Here is a 23,921-nt window from a genome sequence, read left to right as displayed (position 1 = left end):
CATGCAGGTCGCACGCTCATAAATTATTCCCCCACCTACACCCCAAGTAAATCAACAGAAACAGAGAGTGGTGTGCATTTTTCTCTTCTTTTTCTTTTTTTTTTTTAAACATTATGTTAGAGTTCCAAAAAAAAAAAAAAAAAAAAAAAAGGCGAACCCAACGAAATTAATAAATATTAAAAGTTAAAAAGCTCTGAATCTGGTATGTACAAAACTTTACACATCGCATCGCTGGTGGCAGCGCGGGAGGGAGCAGGAGCTGCTGGGGTACGAGGGGCGTGGGGGCAGCACCCCTGTGCCAAAACCTTGTCCCCTCTGCGGCACCGAGCGCCCCAAAAAAACAAGGCACCGACCCCCTCCGCCCTACAGCAATGAACCACTGCAAAAACTACTGCAAGAAAGCCCTAATGCCCAGGACAGCACCGACCAGGGGAGCACAGCTGGTAATTTTTTTTCAGGGCACCCAGGCAGCGGGAGAGGTCCGTGCAGCCTCCCGCCGGGCTCTGCACGGGGTGGGGATGCTCCGGGGAGCGCAGACGGCGCCCGAAGCGAAGCGTTATCTTTGGCACAATAAATAAATGCTGCCCCTCCCGGCGGAGGGAGCTGCAAAAAGGGGCAGGGTGGGGTGCACCCCGCTCTGTCCGCGTCCCACGGCGAGGTGTGCCGGGTGCTTGGCTCGACACGTGGCCCCGTGCCGTGCCCGATTCATGCCTACGGGCAGCGGTGCGGGTGCTGTTCAGAGCAATGCTCATCCAGCCTCGACTCAGAGGTGATGGGGGGCAGGAGGAGCCTCTCCACGTCTCTTCGGCCCTTTTGGGATCATTTGAGTTCCTCTGAGCTGCCCTGACCTCAAACACCTTCTGACCACGCACCTGCTGTGGGCGCAGCACCCTGCCTGCGCATCCTAAAGGCTGCCAGCACCCCTGGCCACCTCGCCAACGCGCCCTGGAGACCAGGTGTGGGCGCACACAGCACCACAACCCTGCTGGATCACAGCCCGGTTACTGGAAAGGGGGGAAAAGGAAGAGCACAGAGGAGCTGGCAGCCTCCTGCAGCTCTCCGTGCCCCGTGCACACAATGCATGGGTTTCCTTCCTGGAACCCGAGCACCGAAATAAAACCCTGTCTGCCACCTCTCCTCCGGCCACAAGAGGGAAGATGCTCAACGCCTCCTGTGCTCCCAAAGTGCTGTGCATATATTTAGTACTCGGCACAATGTTTTAAGGGCATTACTCACCCCCCCTCTCCCACTGTAAAACAAAAGTTTGGGGGGCGAGAGGGCAGCTCCCACCCGCAGAGGAACCCTAACCCCTTAGAGCTGAGCCCAGCGTGATGCCATGGGCACAGCGGCGTTCCTCCTGGCATCGGGGCTTCCTAGCTTTCCCCACGGGACCCCACAACGTCTTGGTGCCCTACAGACACTGGACACAAGGGAGAAAAGATTGGGGTTTTGGTCATGGGGACGCTGGGAGCTGGTGTTAGTACAAAGCTGGCCACGGGCAGTACTGGCTAAAAAAGTCACCGTCGGGTGACAGGCATTGTGTAAACCCTGTTTCTGGTCTTTGGCCTTGTCCTTATTGCTCGTGCTACGGTTGGTCCTCGTAGAAGAGGTCTCAGAAAAGAGGTTTTTGAAGGAGACCCCAGCTCCTACCCCAAAGCTGGGGCGCCACAAGCACCGTGCCAAGCGCTCCGGCAACGCGAGGCGGGTCCTGCAGGAGGCAGGGGCTGGCCGGGGAGCCAGGGTCCTCCTCCCCATCCTATTTTGTGCTCCTGCTTGTGGGGAGAGGAAAAGGCAACATTAAAGCCCCCCGTTTAGCACCTGGAAAGGCAGTGGCTGGTGGCTCCCAGCCACCTGCAGAGGTAAGAGGCCCGTCCTGCAGCCGAGCTGCTTTTTACTCCTTTTGACCTTTTTCTTTCTTCATCCCTGCGGCACTGCCAAAAAAGTGCCACAGCAGGGAAGGGGAATAAAAATCACGGGGAAACAGCGGTTTTCCCAGGAATTTCGGGGTGAGCCAGGTTGTCTCCAAACCCGGCTGCCTGTGAAAACCACTGCTGGAAGCGAGGGGAAAGAGAGGGGGAGATGGAGAGGGAGGAGGAGGGAGGAGGAAGGCTCCACGTGGCCAGGGGGTCCCGGAGGGGTTACCTGGCTGCATGGCCCCTGCCCTCGCCCTGTGTCCCCTCCGATGGCTCGCTTGGGGCTGGGGTCCCGGCGGTGGCACCCACCCCAGGTGCCCCCGGCCCTGGGGAGCCAGGGGGCAGCGGGGAAGTGGGGCCGGGGGTTCCTGCGGGGGAGCTGTGGGGGGTACCAGGAGGCGAGGCGGTGACGGAGGCTTTCTTGCCGCAGGACTCGCAGCACAGCTTGTTGTAGCCGGGGATGGAGCAGTAGCGGGCCAGGACCTCCATCTGGCAGAAGATGGACTTGTCCCCGAGGCAGGGCTCCCCTGGAGAGGGACGGGGACAGAGCGGAGAGCGAGCATCAGCGAGCACGCAGGGGCAGAGGTGGAAAAAGGTTCAAGGCCAGTGCCCAGGGAAAGGCAGAGGGCAGTGTGGTGGGTCCCCAGCTCCACGAGGTGGCAACCGAGCGCCGGGCTGTGCGCCACAGCCGGGCAGGATGAGGCAGCCGAGGGTCAGATTCAGCCCAAGGGGGCTGCGGGACGCATCCTACCCCCAAAACACCCCCACGGGAGATTGCAGGGGGTCACACAGGGGCTGGTAAGGAGGCAGTGAATGAGGACCAGTTCTCACCCTCGGACACTTACTGGGGGAGATCTTGCTAACGGGGTTTTTGGGCCCCTCCTGGGGCACCCACTGCCCTCCGGGCGTGACGTGGTCGCTGGTGTCGGTGCTGGCCGTGATGCTGGAGGGCTTCCCTGCGGAGAGAGCGCTGGGTCAGCGGGGACACCGTGGGTCAGGCTGCGGGCACTCAAAATGGATTAAAAGCGTGGTTTGGGTGTTTTGTTGTTCTTTTTACATAGATTTTTTTTTTTTTTTTTTAAAGACACAAGGTCCCTCGGGGATCCTTTTTGGGATGGCCACCCAAAATAAAATCCACATGCCTTGGGGGCACACAACAAGGCCAGGTCCCCCATACCCCCCGGTGCCACCGCTCTCACCCGGACAGACGGACACGTGGCAGCCCCGGACAGCCTCCGGCTTGTCCCCGTGGCAGCGCCCACCGCTCTCACTGCCCTTGCAGACCACCTGCCGCTGCTGCACGCCGTCCCCACAGCTGGCCGAGCACTGCCCAGGGGGAGAGAAACCGTGTGGGTGACGGCTCTGGGGACACCCCGGTGGCTGGGAAGGGTCCCCAGGGCCCCAGGCAGCTCACCTGCGACCAGGCTCCTGTCCTCCACTGCGCCGGGCAGGGCAGGCGGCCGCAGGGCCGGCGTGTCTCCGGCCGCTCGCCGCTGCAGTACTTGGCGTGCAGGGTGCGGTTGGTGCCGTCCCGCAGGCGCTGCACGCACTGCACGGCCCGCGCCTGCAGCCCCAGCTTGCCGCAGGACTTGCTGCAGGCGCCCCACTCCTCGGCCACCCAGCTGCAAGGGTCAGGGGCAGTGTTAGTGGCAGGGCGGGAGAAGCCCCTGCTCGCCGCTGTTCAGCCCCAAATTGTTCAGTGAGGGGGGACGGGAGCAGGTAAACAGCCACACAACCAGGCACCCAAACAACCCACCCATCCACCCAACCAACCCATCCATCCACCCATCCATCCACCCAACCAGCCACCCAACCAGCCACCTATCCGACCCATCCATCCACCCAACCAACTACCCACCCAACCAACCACCTATCCATCCAACCACCCAACCACTCATCCATCCAACCACCCAACCACTCATCCATCCAACCACCCAACCATTCACCCAACAACCCAACCACCCATCCACCCACCCACCCAACCACTCACCCATTCACCCAACCCATCCACCCACCCAACCCATCCACCCACTCACCCACCCAACCACCCAACCATTCACCCAACCATCCACCCACCCAACCAACCACCCAACCACCCACCCAACCAACCCATCCACCCACTCACCCACCCAATCACCCAACCATTCACCCAACAACCCAACCACCCATCCACCCACCCACCCACCCACCCACCCATCCAGGGGGACTTACGCAGGCTGGGAGCACTCCTGCGGGTTGCACCGCCGGCGGATGGGCTTGGGCTTCTTGCCGTTGTCGCACAGGTTCCTGTGCACCATGCGGTTGTCGCTCTTCCGCCGGCAGCCATACTTGGTGTACTGGATGCCTGGGGGAGCGGGGTGTGGGCACTGAGGGGTCCCACAAGGCTCCCCAGCCCCCTGCACCCCCATCAGATGGGTCCTCGGAGCTCCCGTGGGACCCCAGCGCACCGCAGCGCTTCACCCAGGCTTGCCGAGGATGCTCTGAGGGGTGCTGGACCCCCCCGGGGTGCACGCACAGAGAGGGGCTGCGAAGGCTAAGCAAACTCAAGACCTCCCCCAGAACTGGGTGTGTTTTGGGGGAAACTGAAGGAGCACAGCTGCGTTTCTGCAGCCAGGAGGAACAATCAGCGCACGGCAAGCACGGCCAACGCACTGCTGCGCTCTGCCAACCCAACGACGCTTGCCCAGGAGTGGAGCAGATCAGGGCTAAGCTAGCGTAAAACGTGAACTGTCTGTCACCCCGCGGGACAGCCCCGCTGCAGCACGGCCAGCGGAGCAAGCGAGGGCTCGGTTCCCATCTCTGCGCGTCCCAGAATCTTCCAGCAGCCACGCCAGGAGCGGCAAGGCGCGAGCCAGCACAGCCTGCTTAAACCTTCTCATTTATTTCAGCACGGAGCCGTGGTTTACTCGCTCTGCTCCTTCACCAGCCTTGTGGCAGGAGGAGGAAAAACCCAGGGGAAATAAATGCACCCGCCCTCCCTCTCAGCACCTCCTGCTGGCTCTGCCTCATTCCACGCAGGTTTTGATCACCTGCAAGATGCTGCTCCATGGCCCAAACTGAACCCGCTGCTGCCTTAAACCAAAAGTGACTGCTACAGAGATGCCCCGAAGGGCTCAGGCACTGCCTGACACCCAAACAACCTCCCAAGAGCCCCCCGGAGCCTCCCACGAGGGGAAAAGTACCTCCTCCGCACGCCTTGGAGCACTGAGACCAGCTCTTGAGGGCCCACTCGTAGGAGTCCATCTCCTCCAGCAGCACGTTGTTGTTCCCGATCATCGGCAGCAGGTCCTCGTGGATGATGTACCTGTACATCAGGCTGCTTCGCGACTCCTCCTCCTCCCGAGGGACGACCTGGTGGCACAGAGGACAAGCAGAGGCAGGGAATGAGGCCGTGGGAGAGAGGAAGGGAAACAGAAGGCGCAACAAACCCCGTTACCACCTCCAGCACGGTTAGGTGGGCTCTGAACACACAGCCTACCCTTTGGGAACTCACCTCTCCAGCTGCAAAGAAAGATGCTGCCCAAATTTCCCAACCCCAGCCTTGAGCTGCGTGCCCTCTGACTCCCAAAATCCCCAAATAAATGAGATCTGGATTAAAACGCCCTTCCTCAAAATCCTCCCGCACCCCCCCCATCCCACCCCAGACCATCTCCCCGCCCTGTCCCGTTGGGCAGTGGTTGTCCCCGATGGTCCCAGAGGATGTGTCAGCCACTTACCAAAACGCTGATGGCTTCGTGCAGAGGGCCGCTGGTTTTCAGGCTCTCCTTGCCATCTTCAATGGTATATTCCCACTCCAAGCCCATCTCAATGAACGCTTTGCTTTTGGCTTCTTTGCCCTTGGCATTAAGGATGAAGTTACCCGTAGCTTGATTCTTAACAGCTGGAGAAAAAAAAAAAAAAGTCAATATTGCAACTACTTCTCCTCCGATCACCACCTCTGAAGTGTCTGAATGACCCAAATAAAAGCCTCTGGGTGGGAATAGTTGGAAAAGGGCTGAGAGTCAGCTGAGGGAGAGGTGAAGAGAGCTGAGCAGGGAGCAGGGCAGGATGCCACCTCCACGTGGCTCCCCACCTCCCCAGCACTCAGCCCAGGCTGAGGAAAGCCACCCCAGCAGGACTCACCGATGCTGTGGGATGCCGGCTCCATCTCTTCTATCTGCACGTGCCTCGCCCCAGCAGGAATCTCAAACATCTTCAGAAGACCCACTGAAAGGGATGAGAGGGGAGGACGGAAAGAGAAAGCTTTCAGAGGAGCAGCGGGGCAGGTGGTTTGGTCCCCCTGGATGCCACCTCCTCGTCATGCTGCCGTGGGACAGAGGTGGCTCCGGGGGTCCCCGTCCCGCTGCCCCCACTCGCAGGCAGGGCTACGATCGAGCACAACCTCCTCACCCTGCTGCTTGGGGGTCTTGGCCAAGGTGCCCTTCACCGTCCGGCAGTGGGAGTTGTCCCCGCCGCAGACCCCGCACTTGTCCTCCTGCTTCAGGGAGCCCACCTCCTTGTCGCAGCCGACGTGCTGTCACCCGAGGGGAGAGAAGGCAAAGAGGGATTACGTCCCCACGGCACGGCTCTGCAGTGCTTGCTCCCCACATCTCCACCACCACCATGTGCCTGGCTGCACATCGGTTGGGTCTCCGGGCTCAAATCCACGTCTCCAACCCCAAAAAGCGTTGGGCGAAGGGAAGGTATGAGGTGTGCCCTCTCTCCTGGGCAGGGTCAGCTCCTTACCACGCACTCGCCCCGGACACAGATGCTGTAGGGGTCCCGGTAGCTGCACCTGGTACCGTCGTGAACAACCTGGTTCATGAACACCACGTCCCCCGTCCCCTCGGACTGGCAGATCAGCTCGCACTTCTGGGCATCTGGGGCAGAACACAAGGCACAGGGAGAAAAAAAAAAATGAAAAACGTTTGCTGAGATGCATTAGGCTGGGCGAAAATAGAAACCTGTCTCAGCTGGTGCCCGTGAGCACAGCCAGACTCCAAAAGAGATGTCCGGGACCTGGCTGCTTGACACTGGATGATTGTTTCCAGCTCTGGAGGTTTCTACAACCCAAAATTCTGCACGTGTGGCATAGCCACCAACCCAAAGCACCTGCCACCAGCACGGTTTCTTCCGGCAGGCAAGGCTACCGATGGCTTTTTGGGTGAGAGCACCAAGAAGGTGGAAGGGAGGCGCACGTCTAGGTATAACAGCACCCTACAGCAGGTCCTGGAGGAGCCACTACCACTCACCGTCGTGATGCTCGTAGGGCAGCCACGCGTGCTTGCTGTTGTCGTGGGTGTAGTAGGAGTTGCGCTTGGAGCACTGCTGGGCACGGAAATCCTCGTAGGGCCCCGGGCACTCCTCGCTGTTGCACACTTGGTGCTCATAGGTGGCTCCTGGGCAGTGGCGCCCACCATAAGCAGGACTAGAAAATAAAACGAGGGCGTTACGAGAGCACTGGGGTGGGGATGCTGCTCAAGCACGGTGCATCTCCAGCTTCGCCCAGCACGCTGGAAGCCACACGTACGGCGGGTCGGTGCAGCTCCGGCTGCGGGAGCGCACGCCGCCGCCGCAGGTCCTGGAGCAGGAGCCGAACTTGGACCAGGAGCTCCAGCCACCATCCTGGCTGTACAGCTGCTCCGACGTCTTCCAGATGCAGTGGCCCTTGAAGCACCACTGGAAGAGAGGAGAAAGAGGGGTGGCTCAGGTCTACAAGCAGAACCTTTGATTCCTTCTGTAACACCACATTTTTGAGATCCTGGGCTTCATTTGCACCCAACATTCAGCTTTCCACATCTCCTGGCTTCCCATTCCCCGTTCTCTGAAGCTGCAAGTCCTTCCGCATTCATTTAGTCATCAGCAAGGGCAGATGGCTCAGAAGAACAAGGTCCTCGCCCGAGCACAGCCACGCTGGGCAACCAGAGTGGAAAATGGGGCATAACGCTACTTCTTCAAGCAGGGGAGATGCCAAAAAGCCACGGCGAGGGGGTGGAAAGCCAAACACCCCCCGACACCAGAGGCATGGCCAGTACCTTGCCCGAGGAGCACTCGGTGCCATCCAAGGGAGGCCCCTTCTTGGTCTTGCAGAAGTAGGGGTTGTCCGGGTGGCTGCACCACAGCTGCTTGCAGGGGTCGAAGGTGCGGAACTGCAAAGCCAACGGGACACGGGGGGTGGTGGGGCTCCCAGCACCCGTCCTACCCCATGGAGAGCCTTCTCCCAGGGCAGGAGAAGGCTCAAAGCTCCTGGGGGGTGCAGGCTGGGGCGATACCAGCAGGGCAGGGGCTGTACTCACTGCCGTGCAGGTTTTGTAGCCCACGCCGAAATCGAAACGGCACTGCTCGTCCATGGAGTAGTTGATGCCCGGCAGCTCGGGGAGCACGGGCCACTGGTGCTCAAAGGGGTCGTCCAGAAGGCAGTCGTAGGAACTGTTGGATGGGGGCAGAGATCTGGGGGGTTTCGCTCCTTCCCTCACCCCCAGCCCTCTCTCCAAACCCAGATATTACAAAATCCCAATTCTCTGAGCTCCAGCTCAACAAGTTTGCACACCAGCAGCCAAGAGCAACCCGATGACCTGCTCTGTCTTCGGGGTTTCCTGCTACTCCGCACACCCCCCCCGACACACAAAACCACTCTGTGTGTTTCTACGGCCTTTATGCAGCACAAAAAAAAAAAAAAATAATGGGTAGCCTAAGGGCCTGGCACGGTCACGCCACGGGAGAGGAGGAGGAGTTGAAGGTGACCTACTGGATGTAGCGGTTGAGCTCCTGCTTGCTGCAGCGGGACCAGTGGTAGCGGTGGAAGGCAGCCTGCACCAGTGGTGCCATGATGCTCCCCATACTGGTCTCGTCGGCGCACCGGTTGCCTTGGCCATCGTGCTCCATGCCCAACCTGTTGGAAAAAGCCAGCGAGCCAGGTTTCCCGCGGGCCGTGGCTTTGCACCGAGCCTTTTGGGCAGAAAGGGGTGCAAAAAGCTGCTTGGGTCAAGCATTTGCATGGTAATAGCTCTGTCCCTGTCACCTACACGTGGCCGGTCTCGTGGGCGACCACGAAGGCGGAGGAGAAGCCGTCCTCGTGGTTGAGGGTGCAGCTGCGGAGCGGGTGGCACATCCCCGTCACCGGCGCGTAGCCTGGAGAGAGAGAGGAGGAAGGAGAGAGGAGGAGAGGAGAGATAAAGCTTTTGAGAGAGGCAGAAATCAATAAACACAGTGATAAGCAAGAGCTGAGCCAGTGGCAGTCCACGGGCAGGTCCCTGGGAACACAAGCCAAGGGAACCCAACCGTGCCAGAAGCTTGCAGCAGGAGCTCAGGCACAGAGCTGCACCTCCAGCACACACCTCGGCACTCGGTGGCCCCGTAGAGTTAGGCTGGTGCCCAAAACCCAGCCAGGGGTGCACACAGAGCTGGTCACCCTCAAACAGGACCGTCACCTAAAGGTGCTCGTAGTTTTCCTAGAAAGGGGTTGGTTTTCCTCTTCCCCACATTCAAGTGGGCAAAGAGACATACTTGACACAGCAAGCCAGCTCTCAGACAGCGACTGCTCCCCCAAATCGTGTGCTCCACGGACACCGCAGTCAAAAGGAGAGCAAAAGTCAAAGTAGGAGCTTGGGAGCAAGACTCAGGTAATTGGGTTTAACCACACAGTAACGAGTCAAATCCTGGGTAAATCGTTTTAAAGGATTTTTTTTTTTCCATTAAACTTTCCACAAGAAAGAGCAGCGATGTGGAAAGTTTTCTGTAGGAGAGCGAGCGTATTTTGTCTGGAGTGAGAAGGGGATAAATTCCCAACCCAGGAGGCTGTCGGTGTCTGGCAGTGAAACGGGGCAGGGGAACACAGAGAGGTTGGTGGCTCCGGAGGGCAGGCACTGCCTCTCATAATTAAGACGTGGTGAGAAGTGGAAGAGGTAAAGGGGAGAACAACGATGAGAATTACCTGAAAAATACTCAATTGACACAGACCAGACCCGCCTGCACACACGTATCAGGCGTAGAAGTGAGGACATGCTGATGTCCTCGCTTTATCAGCCAGACACAAACCAGTCTCCCGCTTCCTCCACACGCATTTCCTTCTTCTGCACGGATATTTTCCACCTGCTTGCAGCCCCTCTGACCATTTCTCCCACCTGGGCACGCTCCGGGGCCAACCACGCATGACAGAGGCGCAACAAATTACACCTTGCAAAATTATCCGTCAGAGGAGGCCAGAAAGATCTCCAGATGTGCCTTCTGCAGAGGGACACGGCGCTCCCCTCACTCAGCCGAGGGGAATTGGGCATTTACCACCACCTGCCCGCCACCCAGCAGCATTTATCTTGGAAAAGCAGAGCCCACGTGCGAGGGCGGCGCGGCTCAGCCTCGGCTTCGCGCCCTCCGGCTCCTCTCCGCTCCAAAAGCCAGGATTGCATCAGCTTTCCAAGATTACTCAGTGCTGGCCACCGCTGCTCCCATCCATGCCGAGAGCTGCTGCCAACACCGGGAGGTTTTTATAAGCTCCCCGGGGCTCGGCTTGGCTCGGCAACAGAGAAGAGGGAGGCTGCGAACCGTGGCGCTCCGCACGGCCGCGCGCCCGGCTTCACCTGACGCTGTCACCGGCACGGGGAGGGAGGCACGAGCTGTGTCCCTGAGCACCCAGGGATGGGCATTTTGGCTCCCTCCCTCCTGCCAACGTGCCAGAAAAGCTCCTCTCGCCAGTGCTTTCAGGCACAGTCACCTGGCCAGAAAGGTTCTAGAAAAAATGGAATAAAAACTGGTCTGTCAGCCAGGGTGCCTCATGGCACCAAGACGAAGCTCCCAAAGCAGCATCCACCCAAGGTGGGCAGCTGGCAGGGTGGCTGCTGGAGCCACCGGGGCCAGAGCAGGAGGCTCCTCTGCTTCTGCATGGCCAACACCACCTTCCAGTGGGCTCCCTTTGCTATTCCAGCTTTTTTCACACCATTTTTAAACTGCTTAGGGCACTTTGGGACAAGGGGAGGACTGGCGCACAAGGAATAAGGATGCTCTTTTATCCATTGAGGTGGATGTCCTGGATTAATTCTGCGTTTCTTCTGCTCCACACAAAAAACACCCATTTTTATGGCTTTTTCCTAGCCCCTGCTGGCCAATCAGCAGCCTGTGCTTGCGAGAAATCCTCTCCCCTTGCTGGCCTTCCCCCAGCAAACTGCACGTACCTGATGGCAATAAATACAGTACCTTGCATACCTGCGGGACCAAAATCTTGCCTGGTGAGGAACACGGCGTGGTCGTGGTGCTCGGCGTGCTCCGGGTCGGAGCGCTGCTGCGAGTGAGCCCAGCGGCAGACCTGCTCCAAGCTGCGGGATGGGTTCCCTCGCTCTATCAGGCTGACTGACTGCGTGCAGGAACAAAAAAAATAAAAATAAAAATAAAAATATTGTTATATTTTTAAATCCACCACCTGGATGCGCTGGAAAGCAGAGAGCATCCTGACTACGACAGAGCTTGACCCAGCAGGTGGAGGTGCTCCAGGGCTGTTTTAGAGATAGATTTAGAAAGAGAGAGATTTAGAAATAGATTTTCATCTATTTTTCTTCACGATGGGCATTTTGCAGAGGTGCTGACGACAGCCTCCCAAGGGCTGAGCTGCACCTCACAGCCCCAGCTGGAGCTCTCCTGGCGGGCAGGAAGGGCTCTGCCCTCTCCACGGCCTGTAAATGGAAGCCACGGGGATTTTTCCATGGGGATAGGAGACAAAATGCCCAACCAGAGGGCTTTCTGAGACAGGTGGCAAGCTCTGCAGTGACCAGAAATAAGCGCTGAAGCAGAGCGGGCTGTGCTCTCTGCACCGTGTCATTCTCCAGGACGCGCTCAGGAAGCATCAGAGACGAGCGGCAGTAAGCTGGGATCCTGCCTGGATCCCAACATCTGCACATCGCTCCCACGTCACCCCCTGAACCTAAACAACGACAGAGCCGGACACGCCAGCTGCCTCCAGTGCAGGGTTTCGGGAGGATTAAATCATCCTGAACAGAGCCCTCGAGTCCTCATCCCTCCGGTTGTTGGCCGCAACCCCACCGCTCCGAATCCCTTCCCCTCCATACATCATCCCCCGGCCCTGAGCACGGACGGGGCTGGGAGGAAGCCAGGCACGCTGCTGGCTTTTGTGCATGGAGAGGACGTTCCCGGTCTGCCAGGAATCTCCCCAAATGAGCCTGCCTCTGTTTTATCCCCCTGCTCCTGAGAGCCATCGCTGGGTCTCTAGGATGCGCTTGTTTTTTTTTTTTCCTGGCCAAGCAGAAACAAGCAGGGCTTTTCCTCCAAGACCTCTTGGGGCTGCTTTGTGGACCACACACAGATGTGACCGTGTTGGACTCATTAATATTCTTGCCGGAGCAATTCACGTGGTGCGGGAGCTTGCCACAAAACCTATAGCAAACTGTGCTGCTGCACAGAAAATCTTTTGGCTGCCACGCTCAAAAGAGCCTTAAAAACAGAAAGCAACCTGAGAAACCAGGAGAAACGTCCCCGTGCTCACTCTGCCCAGCCCATTCCAACCGCTAAATCCTACAGTGATGCCCCAGGGCTGCAGGACAGCCGGGCAGGGCTGCTGGGACACGAGATACCTTACCTGGCGGTATCCCACCATGATCATCCTGACCAGCACGATGTTGATGTGAACGCCCAGGGACTCGTCGTGATAAATTTCATCCACCTGAGGGGGAAAAAAAAAGCAAAGCAGAGGGCAGCTCACGGCCTTCACAGCCCCGAAGCAGGCCGGTGCCTGCAGCCGCTTCTCCCTCCTGTCCTCCGTGCTCAGCATCCTCCCACCAGCTCCCCACTCCTGCGCTCTGCTGGAAGAAGAATGGGTTAAAATAATCACCTTTTGGGGTTTTTAAAGCAAAACACTGGGAGGCAGAGCTGGCGGGGGTCCGAGGCCCGGGCCCGCTCTCTCATTCCTCTCCCACGTCCCAAGACCTCCCAAGACCAGGTGCAGAGAGCGCGTCGCCTCCCTCCTCCCAGCCCAGCTGCTTTGCTTCTTGTTGCTCTCGAAAAGACCACAAAGCAAACCAGCCAAGTCTGAATAAGCGAAATTTCCCAGCAATCGGTGGCTCGGATGGCCAGGGACATCCCTGGGCCTGTCAAGAGCCTTCCCCCTGGGGACCTCCTCCACCAGGAGCACCTCACAGCGAGCCTTTGCCCCCCTGAGAGGACGAACTCGTTGGATAGAAGGAAACCCTTGGGCTTTTAATGTCCTTGAAGTTGGTGGGAAGGGAAAAAAAAAAAGGCTTTTCAGGGAGAGGCGAGAGATCTTATCAAAGCAAGGGCATTACTCAGTTGCGGCAGTGAGTCAAGTTTGACCCAGCACCTCAAAAACCCCCAGGAGAAATCCACAGGAGAAGCAGAGGAGCAGGGAGGGCTCGTGAGTCAGTGCCATGGACACCAGCATCTGCTGCTCTGCAAAGGAAATCATGAGTTACAGCCTTCTTTTTCTGTGCTTCAGGAAGAACAAAGTCTGAAAGGGTGGCTTTTCCCCCACCCTCTGTAAGTGCCACAAAAAGGATTTTTTCATTCATTTTTTAAACTCAAAATTCAGAGCTCACCTCCCCTTGTTCCCAAAGGAGGACCCAACGGCGCCCTGCCCCATCACCCCAAAAGCGATGTGGGGAAAATGATTTCCCTTGGCTCTGCCACAGCTTTCCAGACTAGAACATGATGTTTATAAGCCAGATTTACAGCTTTTTTTTTCCCCCTTTTCTATTTTTTTTTTTAAGCTTACACTTGAAACAGAGGGCCCTGCCTGTGACAACTGACGCAGATGCGGCGCGGACCCGAGGCTGGGATTTTCCAGGCGACCTGAGAGCTTTATGAGAGCCACGATTGACAGGCCAGGCTTCTGTCTGAAAGCCCGAGTCAGTCCTTTCCTAAACCCATGGAGAGCCAGCATTAACGCCGCCGCGTGACAGCCGCTCGGGGCTGTGCAGAGAGGTGCCCCCAGCCCTGACCCTGCCCCATCTTGAACGCGGCAAAACAGCCGAGAGAAATAAAGAGGTAAAGCCCTAGACAGGTGCCCGCTGTCTGAAGGCAAGGGATCTACCCAGGTGTTTGCAGCCCCTCGGCACGGCACCGAGGGCTCTGTGCCCCCCAGATGCCAGCTCTGCGGTGACCTTTGCAGATAATTCAGGAAGCAGCCGTGGAAGCAGACTGCCCAAGGCTTTCTGGTTGCTTAACCACCGACGGAGGCGGCCGGGGCTTGTTCCTGCAACCCCTCCCGCAAGAGAGCATTTCGGAGCAGGGAGGAAGAAGGGGTTGGCACGAGTCCCCCTGCCCTCTGCGGATGCCATTAGCAAGTCAATGCCTTCGAAGAAAATCCCTGCAGCAAGCCCCCGCTCAGCAGACCGCCGCTGGAGGGACAGATGGTGCACAGAGCCCCTTATCTAACGCCGTCAGATGCCCGGCCTCTGCATCGCCGTCCGCTGCCAAAGAATGCTCTCCGATTTCACTGAGCAGAGAAACAGGGCAGAAAATGTTTTAAAAGCCCAGCCTAGCCGCGTGTCGGGGCACCAAAGCCGGCCCACAGGACCCCAGGGGGCAATGGCAAGGGAGAGGAGAGCGGAGACCCCGCCGTGTGCCGAGCCCAGGGCAGGCACCCGCTCCCCGCGGCGAAGCGCAGCGCGGCCGTCTAGACTTCCCCGCTCTTGAGGGAAGGCAAACAAAACGAGAGCACGAGAAGAATTTGCCAGACGAGCAGAATAGCTGACATTTACAAAATCCCAGATCTCGCGGGCAGCGCAGCCAAGTCATCTTCGGCTTCCCCTGATCCCCCTCCTTCCCTCTGCGTGCCCCTACGCGACAGGCTGCGCTGTCCCAAAAGCACAGCAGCAACCACACCAGCCGATATTCGGGGCAGGGAGTAGGGGGGGGCAAAAGTGCATGCATGTGTAAGAACAACACCAGAGGTATTTTTTGTTGTTATTACATGGCTAGCAAGGAGGCGGCTCGTGGAGCAGACTTTTATTTTATTTTGCAAGCTCCACAGGGAGGAAAGAAAATCTCCACCGGTTTAGCCCCAGAGTTAGGTAACCCCAGGTTAAAAATAAAGCAGGAGGCTCGCTTTTTCCCCAAAAGCTATCATACGTGGGGTCTCGGCAACACTTTTTTTCACTTGCAAACAATGAACCTCCCAATGCGCCGGAGGGAGCACACAAGTCGCAGCCTGGATCTGACTCATGGGGTTTCCTTAGTAACCCGAAACAATGGGAAAACACCTCCGTGCTGTTCCCCAAATTCCGGGGATGGCCCCGGCACCCGGCTGTGCTGGTGGGAGAAACCCCACTGGGTGCAAAGAGGTCCCACGGAGACCGCAGGGGAGAGGAACTTGTGTGCGCCGCGTGGACGTGAAGACGACAAAGCCCTACAAGGACTGCGGGATCCCGACGTTTGCCCCAAACCACGCTGTCTGAGCCCATTTTGCCCAGCCAGGCTGGCGGCTTTGGAGCGAGGCTGTGGTTTTGGAATGAAACGTGCTCTGTCGGGCACCTCCAGCCTCCGCGCCAGCCCCAGCCCACCCAGGACCTCCCAGCTCCACCACCGCTTGGTGCAAGCTCCTCCAAGCCCACAGCTCAGCCTTGCCCCCTCCACGGGGCCACCCCAAGCCTCGAGAGCGTCGGGACGAGCAGTAGGAACCCCAGCAAGACAGGGAGCTGACACATTCTGCTCCCCAAAATCACATTTCCCGTGGCTGGGCTTTTAATCACCCTGGTTTACTGGGGCAACTCCCGCTCCCACCCAACCCAGCTTCGGGGAGGCATTTCTCTGCATTATCCTGTTGTTTTTTTCCCCCTCTCTTTCTTGACATTGCTTCCCCCCCCCCCTCGTTGTTTAATTCACTAAAATCCCCGGCGCTGCCTTTATCTGAGCAGCCGGCACCCCGCGCATTCCCTCCCTGAAAAGCGCTGCCTCTAAAGCATGAAATGCGGCTGAAAAATGGCCTTTTGATGCGAGCTGGCAGCCCCCAGGCGCTCCGCCCGGCCCCCGGTGGGAAAGGGCAATGAGCTCATCTCCGGCACCCGAAACGCGGGAAGGGCCCCGGGTCAGGCCGGGGACCCTGGGGCACCTCCCGCTTGCAGGATGAGTTAATGAGAAACAAAAAAAAAACGTTCCAAAAGTGGATTTGTGAATACGGTGCCAGAATTTCAGAAGCCCTGGGAGAGAGCGGCTTTCCCACTGCCCTGCCCACCTGCAGGACCTCGCACCAGCAGCACTGGAGATCACAGAGCTGCAGCCAAGGCATCAGCTTTTTAAAAGCAGCCACTGCTCCGATTCCTTCTGTGTGTTTGGGGCTGGCCACGTGAAAAAGAAAACACTTGGGGTTGCCCTAGCAGCAGGGCAGACAGGCTCATACCTCTTCTACAAGGTGGCAAAGCAGCCAATCCTCACCCCTCGCGTGGATAATTCACCCTCCGCCACTGGCACTGCGGCTCAAGGCCTGCCTGCCAGGGCAGAAACGCTGCCAAAACAAGCAGGAGAGCAAAAAAAAAAAGCAAAATAAAACAAAAAAAAAAAAGAAAAGCAAAAGCATCCTCCTAGCTCAGTTATTTCGGAGCTGGCTGCACCTTTCTAACACTTCCCATGGCCACGCGAAAGGGAACTAAAAATAAAAATAGAGCAGAGGACAAAGCATAGAGAACTAAACCTCAAAAAAAAAGGTCCAAAGCACCAAAAAAAAAAAAAGTATTTTTTTTTTTTTTATCTCCCTTCCCAGTTTCTGAGGACCCCGTTTGCTATTGCGCAGCATTCCCCGAGGAAGCCACTCGAGGTAACCCTGGAGAGCAGCCACGCTCGTGCACCTCTGCCCCGCGGGGACAGCAGCTGGGAGAGGACGGGGCTTGGCTTTGCAGGAATTTCTCGCTGGGACCCATCTGGCGCGCAGATTTCTCCTGCAAACCTGAACAATCCTCCTCAACAGATGGGGACCTTTCAAAACAGAGGAGTGGAAGGCACCAACCTCCTTCCCAAAACTCGCTGAGATCTCGGCCGCACGCTCACAGGGAGATATAAGTTGGAGGAGACCTTCAGGGCCACCAAGCCCAACACCAGCCCAACCCAATGAGTCCCACCACTAACGCACACCCCTTCGAGCCATGTCCACGCATCTCTGGGACACCCACGGGGACAAGGGGCCCACCACAACCCATCCCAACGCCTACCCACCCTCTCCACAAAGAAATTCTTCCCGACACCCACTCCAAACCTCCCCTGGGACAACGTGAGAGATGGCGACATCAGAAAGAGGAGGTGCCCTGGAGGTCAGTTAGCCCCCAACCCCTCGCCGATCCCCCCCGAGGAAAGCCTTACGATGTTCATGAGGGTGAGGACGTAGTTCTGGACGTGCTCCTTCCCGTGGAAGCGCACCACCGAGTCGTCCACCGCCAGCAGGACCTCGATGTTGTAGTCGTCCTTCCTGGCGTGACGCCTCTTGCGCTCCGCCTCGCCCAGCCGCTCCTCCAGCAGCTCCAGGGAGTTGGGGAGCTCGCCCACCCGCACCCCGGGCACTAAAAGGGAGGCAGAAGGAGAAAAAGAAGAGTTGAGGAGACCCGACATGGACCCTGCAGTGATTTTGGGGCTGAACATGGCACGAAGTGACTGGCTGGCCCCAGAGGAGGTGGTGGAGAGGACGTGGGGAACACATGCTGCTGGTGGTTGACTCCACTTAAGGAGACTCAAATGGCCTGGAAAAGCCCCAAACTACCCCCAGAATGAGTTGAGGAAGTGTTGCAAAGCCAAAAAGAAGCTCATGGTGCTGGGGGACGGGCAAGCCCTCGCAGGATAGAGACAAGGTGGTTGGGGGGCACCTTCCTGGAGCACCCCCCATCCTGGCACAGCCGAGGACTTTGCAAATTGCGGAAAACAGCACCGCAATTCCATCTGTGATGCTTCCAAAGCAACGAGCCCGTTTGGGAAAAGTCAAAACCACAGGGAAGGCTTGCTAATTGCCAGGTTAATTGGCGGAGACGAGCTGAAGGCCCTACCTTCGGCGCGGAGGTGCTGCCGGATGGCGGAGCGGCGGTACACCACGTGGGCCCTGCCGCGCGCCTCCGTCTCCTGCTGCCCCCGCTCCAGCGGCTCGATGAAGAACTCGGTGCTGTCCGTCCGAATCAGCCCGGCCTGCACAATAAAACAGAGGAAAAAAGGGGAAAAAGGGGTTGTTTTTTTTTTTTTGTATGCGTGGGTACACATGCGTACTTGGGGCAAGGAAGAGGAAAGTCATCCCAAATAAACAGAATGTCCTGCTGCTGCCCCACCGTGCTGGTTTAAGGTCAAAAGCCCACGAGAAACCATCGCTACCCCACATCTCCTAGCTGCGGAGCTGTCTCACCACACGGTTGGACACCACGAGCAGTAATTTTGGACGTTACATCATGTTAATTCTGTGATTCACGGGGTGAGCTTGCTGTTTCGGGGCTAAGCGGGTTTGTTCGACCACTGCACCGTTCGGGAGAGCCATCCTACAAAGATGCCCGATGCCTCCACCTTGCCCAAACCAGCTTGAGGCGCCAGCCAAAAGTCACCGCGTGCACTGGGCAGAATTACAAGATTCACACACGATGAACCTTAATTTCTTCCATAGATGGGGAGGAAAAAAAAAAGAAGAGGGGAAAACCAACCAAAAAAACCTGACCACACTTGGAGTTATCTCCTTTCTATGGCTCTGAAGCTCCTTCCCTTCCCATCAGCCAGAGGTTCCTCTGCCTCCTTCTCAAAGCCAGTGGTCACAGGCTCCCACCCAGCTCTCCCCACACACGTCCCTGTCCCCAAGCCACATCCAGATGCCACCAGGAAGGAACGTGGCCGTCTGGCCGGTGCTACTGACTGCGATCGCAGCAGGGAGGAATGAAAATAAATACTCATCTTTGCCCGTGAAGCGTTTGGAAATGAGCGCAGGGGAATCCCTTCAGCCCAGAAGCTGGAAAGCGTTACGAGTCCCACTACCTCCCGGACCAGGGGAAGATGAATGAGATGGCAAACACCATTGGAAACACTGTCCTGGCTACCAAGTGCTCCTAATTAACGCCGAGCTCCCACAAAACCTGCCTGGCCGTCGGCCCGAGCGCTCCGTGGCGCAGGCAGCACCTCCAGCCCGATGGTTTTGGGAGCTCTGAGGACAAGGTGGGACGGGGCCATCGGCGCTGAATTTGCTGGCACCCATCGCACAGGCGCCTGGTTGCTGCTCCAGGGCTGCCTGCTGTTGAATCCCTGCCTGGAAAGCGCAGCAGGACGTATGGATGCATTCCTAGAGCAAAGCCTCCCGCCGTACCTACCTACTGGAGTACTCATCAGGGTTGTTGGCACGGCTCTTTTCATCAAATAACGATTTGGAGACGTGCTGCATGGGGCTGGGCTCTGCCAACAGCAGGCTCCCCCTGAGCCACCCGGTCCCCCTCACGTCCCCACGCTCGCCGTGGCACCAGCCAACCTGGCTGCGGCACGCTTCGTCAAATTTCCTGCTCCACTTCAGTTTTATTAGCTGCTGAACTCCTCTGGAAAGCAGGTTTGGGTATTTTTTTCCTCCTTCAGGAGGAATTTCGCCACGCTCGGCCGTGCCGGGCCCGATGCGCCTGACACGTGCACCTCAGGCCCTGCCTGCCACACGTCCAGGCCGGCTGCCCCAGGGGACACGGGGGGGACCCCAAGGCCACCAGGGCAGGACGTGACCAGAGCCCACCCCAGCACCCCGAGACGAGCATCTCGGGCTCAACCGGGAGCCAGGAGCACCAGGCAAACCAAGACGGACCCGAGGGGAGCCAGCCCGCCGGCCAGGTCCAGCAACAGTTGGGCAGAGGCTCCAAAAACTGCAGTTTTACCCCCCAAAAATCTGAATTTGCACATCACCTTTCAAAGAAATGCAGCTTCTCAGCTATTATCATGCTTCTCCTTGCTGCCTGCAGCCCCTGAGGTTTTGGGCATGGGGTTTTACAGCACCCGTTCCCCATAGATGTAAAAGGGGAAGCTCTCATTTCAGGCATCCACCTGCCCCACCGAGGCTGCCAACAGCAAAAAAAGGCGTTTTGCCACCCAATTTCACACCTTCCCCTCCACCAACAGGAGCTGCCGAGGTTACCCCACAAAGGGAGGCAAGCCAGGCACCCTCTCCTTGAAATAAAACTCGGAGGGCAGAGCCCCGGGCAGCCTCCCCAGGCATCGCAAACACGCTGGGATTGCGCACGCCTCAGCGCGCCGAGCATTTCCCACCGATGGGCGCCAGCTTCCCCGCTGCCACCCCGGCGCTCCCCCTGCTTCCCACCTTCCACCAGGGAAAAGGGAAAAGGTTCGTTTTGCGGGAAGAAAAGCCAGCACCGGCACCTCTGCCAGCACACAGAGGGTGAAGGCTTTTTTCCAGCGATGGCAGAAAGGAGCTGGCCTCGTGCCACCGGGACCCACGAGCACCCCACAAGCCACGGGGATGCCCCCAGCAGCTCCTCCCCGACCCCAAGGGGTAAAAGGTCCCCCGGGACCTCAGGAAATTCTGACGCCTCCCTGCAGCCAAACCGTGGAAAAATTAATAAACCCCACTAGGCTCAGCCAGAGAAGCAAACAGCGTGGAGAAGGGGGGAGCAGAGACGTGCATATGGATTTTTCCTATGCGCTTCACACTTAATTTGGACAAAAAGTCCCAGAAAGCGGCACTGCATGAACGCACACCATGCTCCACACCCTTTGCAGCCAGGGGTCACACGAGGAGAGGGGCTTTGGGCAGGGGCACGGAGCCGTCCTCCATTAACTGCTGCTCCCCAAGGCTCCTGCTGCCACCCCATCCCAGGGAAATGGGGTCAGAAAACATTATCTGTAGGGTTTGTGGCTTCGGTTCAGGATGAATGACTGCAGGGAGCAAAACACAAGCACGGTGGCTGTAGAAAATAACCAGAATAATTCTTTGCCCTTCCTCCCCAGCAAAGGATGCGAGATGTGCAACGAAGGGCAGAGAAAACACAAAGCTGGCAGGCGCCCCGCTGCCGACAGCGCAACCCCGATTGCTCCGAATTCTTCTCCCCATGAAAGTCACGGCAGCCCCAGCTCGAGTCCGGCCACACGCTGCTAGAGGAAAGCCGGGTTGCCTGCAGGGAGATGCGTCTGCTGGGGGAGACTTTCTGCCGAGCGCTGTTTTAGCGTTTAGGAATTCGGTGGCTTGGACCAGCTCTGAAGCCGTGTTTTGGAGGACAGCATCTTCCCACCCCGCTCGCAGGAAAAAAGGCAGATTTGCACGCGTGGGTGCCTGCGGCAAACAGCAGGCAGGAAAGGTGCCGTGGGCTTGGCATCTCCAAAAAAAATTACAAAAAAAAATAAAAATCAGGTCATTACATGGCTAAATGTGGATTTAGGAAAGGCTTAATTTGCACTGTCTTTTTCAAGAAATGTTTTTTTTTTTTCTCGTTATTTATAATCTCAGTGCCTGTTTATACACAACATAATCTCTCTGTGTACACATTTGCAGTGTCCCAGAGCACGCTGCCCAACCAGAACAGAGCGGTCCCGCGCCTCCCACGCGCGCCATCCCGAGACTGGAAAAGCAAAAGATGCTCGAGGTGGATACAGCCCCCAAATCCCACCATCCCCACGCTCGCCGTGCCACCAGGAATTGCATTTGCATGCAACCTGCATTACAAACCCAATTCCCAATGCAGAGGCAGCGCTACTGGTAGCTTGCCGGAGTCATCGGAAATATCTCCAAAGCTTTCAAGTGTGTCCAAATTCACCAGCCCCAGCAAGATCTGGGTCACGGAGAATTTTCTGCAATTTCCCAGCCTCGTCAGACTCAAAGGAGAGGCTTCCAAAATTGTGGATGATGAGCTAAAATTGCTGGCAAAAAATAAGCTGCTGGATGTATGCGAAATATTTATTTCTAGCCCTGCTGCTCTATCATTTCTGCTTGTATAGTAACACCACGCGCTGTATAAAAAGAAAGGAATGCCAAATTGTTTGTGCTAGCAGCCAAAAACAGCTGAGGAACTGCCAGAATAAAACAATAAAAAAAGAAAGGGGGGGGGGGGAGCGAAATAAGTTTAGAGCAACCAAATAGTAACCTGGGAAGCAATACCGGGAGAAAATAGCAAGCACTGTCATGGAAAATGAGGACTGAATCGGGCTAAATTGGCTCAAAGGAAGTTTGAAGAGCAGTGATTCGAGATATAAAAAGATAAGGACAAGTTTTTAAAGTGCATCAAAAATAGGAACCCCACGGGCAGGTCGGAGGCTGGGGATGAAGAGGGAATGCAGCCTGCCCTGAAAGCTCCAAACACATGAGCTATAGCCATAAACACCACGGTGCTCCCCAAAAAGATGCTTGGAGGAAGCAGGAGCTCACCCTGCTTTGGTTAAGAAGCGGGAGGCGTGGAAAAAGCCACCAAGGGGCGAGTGGGGAGGAGGCAGCATCACCCATCTCCCCGCGGTGGTACCCAACATTTCTGCGCAGCATCTCCAAACCCCACACCTTGAGATCCTCGCCTCGAGCGACCCGACCCACCGGCCTCGAGCTTACCAGCCCGTCGCAGTTGCTGATGGCCACGGCGGCGCCGGGCATGCCGGTGACGTCCCCGGTGAAGAGGCAGCGGTGGCGGAGGGGCTCTCGGAAGAGCACCCCGAAGTCCTCCTGCCACTCGGCCACGGCGCCCGGCGGCACGAGGCGCAGGTTGGGCCGCAGGCGGAGGTGCAGCTCCTTGCCGAAGACGGTGACGTTGAAGTAGAGCGAGCGGCCGGCGGCCCCGCCGCGCCGCGGGGACCCATGCAGGGCGTCGCGGGGGACGCGGCGGCGGGACGGGGATGGGGACGGGGACGGGGGGCAGGTGGCTTCGGCCGCCCTGGCCACCGCCGCGCCGCCGGACACCACGTGCGAGAGGAAGCGGCCCCGGCAATCGGCGCTGAAGGGCACGATCACGCCATACTCGCTCAGCTTGCCGGACAGCAGGAGCTCTGCGGGGACAGATGGACAGACGGATGGATGGATGGATGGACGGACGGATGGATGGATGGATGGATGGTTGGATGGACGGATGGATGGATGGAGAGGGCTCTTGGGGAGAACCCAAGCGCAAACCCCACCGCGTCCCCCTGCTCCCACCCTCTCCGCTGCCAACCCAGCCGCCCCCTGCCCACCTCCTCGCCCCTTCCCCGGCCGGGCAGGACCCGGTGCTCGCCCCCCGCCTCCGAAACCCCCTCCCCAGCCCCCCTCCCGGCTCTACCTGGGGCACCGGCGGCGGCCAAGCAGCCGTGCAGGGGGACGAGGCAGGAGAGCACCAGCCGCAGATAATCCATCGGGGGCCGGCGGCTGCGGGGCGGGCGGGATGCGGGGCGGGCGGGGAACGGTGCCCGCCTCCCCCCGCGCCGCCCCCGCCGCCGCCGCCGCCGCCCGGGGCCGCCCGGAGCCTCCGGGGAACGGGAATGGGAACGGGAAAGGGAACGGGGACGGGAACGGGGACGGGAATGGGGACGGGCGGCGCCGCGCTGCGCGCCCGCGGCCGTGCGCGCAGCGGGGAGGGGCGGGGGTGGGGCCTGGGGAAGGGGTGGGCAGAGGGGCGAGGTAAAGGGGGGGGAGAGGAGGGGAGGAAAGGAGGGAGGGGAAGGGGGAGAGGGAAGAGAAAAAAAAATAGGAAAAAAAAGGAAGAAAAAAAAAATCAAGAAAAAAAAAAGTGAGGCCAAAAAAATAAAAGTGAGGTGACGCGGAAGAAAAGCGAAGCGTGAAAAAGTGGAGCAAAAAGAAAGCGAAGCGAAAGTTGAAAAAGCAGGAAAAAGTGGAGAGAAAAAAAAAAAAAAAAAAGAAAAAAAAAAAGTGAAGCAAAAAGAAGAAAAGGAGGGGCAAAAAGAAAGGAAACCAACAAGGAAAAAAAAAAATGAAAAAAAAAAAAAAAGAAAAAGGAAAAAGAAAAAAAAAAGGCAAAAAGAAAAGAAAATAAAGCAAAATAAAGAGCAAAAAAAAAAAAAAGCACAAAAAATCAACAAACAAAAAGGCAAAAAAAAAAAAAAAAGGAGGAAACAATCAGCAAAATAAAAAAGTGAAAAATTAAGCAGAGAAATAGCAAAAAA

The 23,921-nt window shown here is 57.7% G+C and overlaps 1 protein-coding gene across 2 annotated transcripts; it reads right to left on the bottom strand.

Annotated features, from left to right (window-relative positions):
- Window positions 1–68: 68 nt before the first annotated feature.
- Window positions 69–23,374, bottom strand: ADAMTS14 (ADAM metallopeptidase with thrombospondin type 1 motif 14). Of its 2 annotated transcripts, none has more exons than XM_038181705.2 (22): window positions 23,081–23,374; window positions 22,381–22,811; window positions 17,876–18,011; window positions 17,202–17,398; window positions 12,475–12,558; window positions 11,082–11,238; window positions 8,918–9,023; window positions 8,641–8,784; window positions 8,189–8,321; window positions 7,928–8,041; window positions 7,423–7,571; window positions 7,145–7,320; window positions 6,639–6,772; window positions 6,303–6,426; window positions 6,036–6,119; window positions 5,630–5,793; window positions 5,096–5,264; window positions 4,125–4,257; window positions 3,328–3,535; window positions 3,113–3,239; window positions 2,759–2,869; window positions 69–2,440 (listed from the first exon to the last, which is right to left on the bottom strand). In XM_038181705.2, the coding sequence occupies exons 1-22, from the start codon at window positions 23,151–23,153 to the stop codon at window positions 2,139–2,141; spliced, it is 3,456 nt and encodes a 1,151-aa protein (XP_038037633.2). In that variant the 5' UTR covers window positions 23,154–23,374; the 3' UTR covers window positions 69–2,138. The 2 variants fall into 2 exon arrangements, with proteins under 2 accessions (XP_038037633.2, XP_038037635.2); XM_038181707.2 differs by having other exon boundaries at window positions 11,091–11,238.
- Window positions 23,375–23,921: the final 547 nt, after the last annotated feature.

Source organism: Anas platyrhynchos, chromosome 6 (assembly GCF_047663525.1).
Source record: "Anas platyrhynchos isolate ZD024472 breed Pekin duck chromosome 6, IASCAAS_PekinDuck_T2T, whole genome shotgun sequence".
NCBI lineage: Eukaryota > Metazoa > Chordata > Aves > Anseriformes > Anatidae > Anas > Anas platyrhynchos.
This window is presented reverse-complemented; position numbering and strand designations above follow the sequence as displayed.

What these genes read in the sequence shown, in the direction of transcription:
- ADAMTS14 (XM_038181705.2), bottom strand. Translation starts at nt 23,153, where the DNA reads ATGGATTATCTGCGGCTGGTGCTCTCCTGCCTCGTCCCCCTGCACGGC. An exon ending in GTGTCCGGGGCGAGTGCGTG is followed by an intron (nt 6,427 to 6,638) that starts GTAAGGAGCTGA and finishes CTCGGGTGACAG; the next exon opens with CACGTCGGCTGCGACAAGGA. An exon ending in CAAGACCCCCAAGCAGCAGG is followed by an intron (nt 6,120 to 6,302) that starts GTGAGGAGGTTG and finishes CATCCCTTTCAG; the next exon opens with TGGGTCTTCTGAAGATGTTT.